This window comes from Scylla paramamosain, chromosome 39 (genome assembly GCF_035594125.1).
Source record: "Scylla paramamosain isolate STU-SP2022 chromosome 39, ASM3559412v1, whole genome shotgun sequence".
NCBI classification, from domain to species: Eukaryota; Metazoa; Arthropoda; class Malacostraca; order Decapoda; family Portunidae; genus Scylla; species Scylla paramamosain.
Genome location: NC_087189.1, coordinates 12,212,382 through 12,217,092, shown reverse-complemented (window position 1 = coordinate 12,217,092; position 4,711 = coordinate 12,212,382). Strand labels below are relative to the sequence as shown.

The following is a 4,711-nucleotide window of genomic DNA, read 5'->3' as shown; positions in this document are numbered from 1 at the left end:
CTTATCTCCTTCCCTCTAACTTCCCTCTACCTGCTTTTGTTCCTTCCTTCCTTCTTTCATTCCTTCCTTCCTTCCTTCCTTCTCTCCTTCCCTCTTACTTCCTTCTACCTACTTTTCTTCCTTCCTTCCTTTCTTCCTTCCTTCTTTATCTCCTTCCCTCTTACTTCCTTCTTCTACCTACTTTCGTTCCTTCCTTCCTTCCTTCCTTACTCTGTACCTCTCTACTTCTCTGTGTGTGTGTGTGTGTGTGTGTGTGTGTGTGTGTGTGTGTGTGTGTGTGTGTGTGTGTGTGTCATTAAATTATCTTCTACCATTACATTGATTACTGTGGGGGATTATATAGATTCGTAGAAAGAGAGAGAGAGAGAGAGAGAGAGAGAGAGAGAGAGAGAGAGAGAGAGAGAGAGAGAGAGAGAGAGAGAGAGAGAGAGAGAGAGAATCTAATGACCACATCAATAGGGAGCCATCAAACGGGATTACTTTGTGTGTGTGTGTGTGTGTGTGTGTGTGTGTGTGTGTGTGTGTGTGTGTGTGTGTGTGTGTGTGTGTGTGTGTGTGTGTGTGTGTGTGTGTGTCAGCAACTTCAGTGAGTGCTGTGGTTAGGTTCTGAAGCTGAAGAGGAGGAAGAGGAGGAGGGGGAGAAGGAGGAGGAGGAGGAGGAGGAGGAGGAGGAGGAGGAGGAGGATTGATAGGGGATAATACGATAATGAACCTCTCTCTCTCTCTCTCTCTCTCTCTCTCTCTCTCTCTCTCTCTCTCTCTCTCTCTCTCTCTCTCTCTCTCTCTCTCTCTCTCTCTCTCTCTCTCTTCATTATTGTCCTTTCACGTTCGTTCCTCGTAATTCTATTTCATGAGGAGGAGGAGGAGGAGGAGGAGGAGGAAGAGGTATGAGATTGGAAATAGAGAAGGGAGAATAACTTGAGATGGAAGGAAGGAAGAGGGAGGGAAGAAGAAGAGAATAGAGACACGGAAGGAAGGAAGAATAAAAGGAATAGTGATTAGAAAATAAAAAGGGAGAGAAACAAAGGAAGGGAGGAGAAGAGTAAGGAATGATAATGAGGAGGAGGAGGAAGAGGAGGAGGAGGAGGAGGAGGAGGAGGAGGAGGAGGAGGAGGAGGAGGAGGTCTATAATGAAGAGTGATGGTTAGGGAAAGCTACTCTCATTCCTCCTCTTCTTCCTCCTCCTCCTCCTCCTCCTCCTCCTCCTCCTCCTCCTCCTCCTCCTCCTCCTCCTCCTCCTCCTCCTCCTCCTCTACTTCGCACTTCCTCCTCTTCGTTTCTTTTTTCTTTTCTTCTTGTTCTTTTTTGCGCTTGTTGTTGTTGTTGTTGTTGTTGTTGTTGTTGTTGTTCTTCTTCTTCTTCTTGTTCTTCTTCTTGTTCTCCTTCTTCTTCTCCTTCTCCTCCTCCTCCTCCTCCTCCTCCTCCTCCTCCTCCTCCTCCTCCTCCTCCTCCTCCTCCTGGGACCTTCATCGACTGCTTAAAGGAAAGGAGGAACACTGAGGAACGAGAGAGAGAGAGAGAGAGAGAGAGAGAGAGAGAGAGAGAGAGAGAGAGAGAGAGAGAGAGAGAGAGAGAGAGAGAGATGAAAGTACTTACTCGTCAACTTTGAAACTCCAGAGAGAGAGAGAGAGAGAGAGAGAGAGAGAGAGAGAGAGAGAGAGAGAGAGAGAGAGAGAGAGAGAGAGCACCTAGAAGTAGTTTAGAACATCGCGGCCGTAGATAAAGGCGCTGCTTTTTGCGTTGAGGCGGTCTGCATGCTCGGGGCCCTGGGGAGAGAGAGAGAGAGAGAGAGAGAGAGAGAGAGAGAGAGAGAGAGAGAGAGAGAGAGAGAGAGAGAGAGAGAGAGAGAGGGGCTTGGGTTAATATACATATAAACCTAACTGTTATTGTGTTCATTTTTCATTCTTGATTTATTATTTTTTTCATAATTTCTCTTCCGTTACACAAACAAGGTAAAACAACACACACACACACACACACACACACACACACACACACACACACACACACACACACACACACACACACACACACACGAACAAACAAACAAAAAGATCTGTACTAACAATGCAACACAAACAAACAAGTGGTAAAAAAATGTTTCCACCTTCGGAAACATTAGAAGATTTATCATTTGTTAACCAACGAACACAATCACATCAATACTGCTCATGCTACTACTACTACTACTGCTGCTACTACTACTGCTGCTACTACTGCTACTACTGCTACTACTACTACTACTACTACTACTACTACTACTACTGCTACTACTGCTGCTGCTGCTACTACTACTACTACTACTACTACTACTACTGCTACTACTACTACTACTACTACTACTACTACTACTGCTGCTACTGCTGCTACTGCTGCTACTGCTACTACTACTACTACTGCTGCTGCTGCTGCTGCTACTGCTGCTGCTGCTGCTGCTGCTGCTACTGCTAGTACTGCTGCTGCTGGTACTACTACTACTACTGCTGCTGCTGCTGCTGCTGCTGGTGCTGCTACTGCTGCTGCTGCTGCTGCTGCTGGTGCTGCTGCTGCTGCTGCTGCTGCTGCTGCTGCTGCTGCTGCTGCTGCTGCTGCTGCTGCTGCTGCTGCAGCAGCAGCAGCAGCAGCAGCAGCAGCAGCAGCAGCAGCAGCAGCAGCAGCAGCAGCAGCAGCAGCAGCAGCAGCTGCTGCTGCTGCTGCTGCTGCTGCTGCTGCTGCTGCTGCTGCTGCTGCTGCTGCTGCTGCTGCTGCTGCTGCTGCTGCTGCTGCTGCAGCTGCTGCTGCAGCAGCTGCTGCAGCTGCTGCTGCTGCTGCTGCTGCTGCTGCTGCTGCTGCTGCTGCTGCTGCTGCTGCTGCTGCTGCTGCTGCTGCTACTACTACTATTGCTACTACTACTACTACTACTATTTCTACTACTACTACTAATACTACTACTACTACTACTACTGCTGCTGCAAGAAGCGACCAGGCTTACACGTGGCAGTCCCTGTATGAAACACACCTACCTATTTCCATCTGCTATCCCCATCCATAAACTTGTCTAATCTTCTCTTAAAGCTCTCTAGTGTCCTAGCACTAACTACATGATTACTGAGTCCGTTCCACTCATCTACCACTCTATTTGAGAACCAATTTTTTCCTATCTCCTTCCTAAACCTAAATTTTTCAAGCTTGAACCCGTTATTTCTTGTTCTACCCTGGTTGCTGATCCTAAGAATTTTGCTTACATCTCCCTTGTTATAACCCTTATACCACTTAAAGACTTCTATCAGGTCCCCTCTTAACCTACGTCTCTCTAAAGAATGTAAATTTAACAGCTTCAACCTCGCCTCGTAAGGAATACTCCTCATCCCCTGTATCCTTTTAGTCATTCTCCTCTATACTGATTCTAATAGACCTATATCTTTCCTGTAATGTGGGGACCAGAACTGCACCGCGTAGTCTAGATGAGGTCTGACCAGCGCCAAGTATAACTTTAATATTACTTCCGGCCTTCTACTTTTAACACTCCTAAAAATGAATCCTAGTACCCTATTTGCCTTGTTTCTGGCTTCTATGCATTGTTTTCCTAGAAGGAGTTCAGAGCTAACTATAACTCCAAAATCTTTCTCGTACCCTGTACCTACCAGAGTTTGGTTGTTTAATGTGTACCTATTGTGTGGGTTTCCTCTACCTACGCTAAGCACTTTGCATTTATTGATATTAAATTGCATTTGCCATCTATCCGTCCATTCATTCATTCTATCTAAGTCTGCCTGCAAGGCGATGGCATCCGATTCTGACCTAATTAATCTACCTATCTTTGTGTCATCCGCAAATTTACTAACATCACTACTAATTCCACTATCCAAGTCATTGATATACATTAGACGAGTAAACAATGGCACAAACAAACAAACAAACAATTACATAAACAAATACCGTCTACATTACACAAACATCCAAAGCAGGACAAATAAAAAAAATATAAATGAGTCAAATCAATCAGTAAACAAGTAAATAATGAAGTAAACAAATTGCAGTAAACACAAGATGGACGTGTAACAGAAGCACAGGGAAGTAGTGTCTGTACTACGCCTCTGTGCTGCTGCTGACTGCTTGCTGCTGGCTGACTCTTGTGCACTGCTAACTATTCCCTATTAACTATTTGTACTGTTAACTATCTCCTATTATTTGACATTGTACTGTTAACTATCTCCTATTATTTGCCATTGTACTGTTAACTATCTCCTATTATTTGCCATTGACTATTTGGTACCGTTGTCTACTGGTACTGTTAAATATTTCTGACTTTTTGCTATTAAGTATTTGCTGTTGTCTATGTGCTACTAATAAATATTTTCTACTATTAACTGTTTGGTGTTAAGTATTTTTTTTTTACTATGGTTTATTTACTATCATTAATTATTTTGCAGGTATTTTACTATGTGATACTATTAATTATTTCACTGTTTAACTATTTCCTTCTATTAACTTCACCTCCATTTCTTAAACATGGCAGTATCACATCTTATCTTTGCTGTTTCTAATCCTTTCATTGCTATTTAATACTTTTCTTCATCGCAAACTACTCTAAAGCATTTTTTGTATTCTTCGTCAGCCACTTCTAAGCATCACACTTGTATAAACTTCACCTCCGCTTCTTAAACATCTGAGTACCACATCATATCTTTACTGTTTTTAATCCTTTGACACGTTTTCTTCATCACAAATC

The 4,711-nt window shown here is 43.7% G+C and overlaps 1 protein-coding gene across 1 annotated transcript in view; it reads right to left on the bottom strand.

The window, feature by feature from the left end:
- Positions 1 to 492: 492 nt before the first annotated feature.
- LOC135092188 (uncharacterized) overlaps positions 493 to 4,711 on the bottom strand; it is a 40,349-nt gene continuing 36,130 nt past the window's right edge. Inside the window, exon 4 of the mRNA XM_063990482.1 lies at positions 493 to 1,766. Coding sequence (XP_063846552.1) covers positions 1,689 to 1,766 — 78 coding nt within the window. The 3' untranslated portion in view covers positions 493 to 1,688. The remainder of the gene's footprint in view (positions 1,767 to 4,711) is intronic.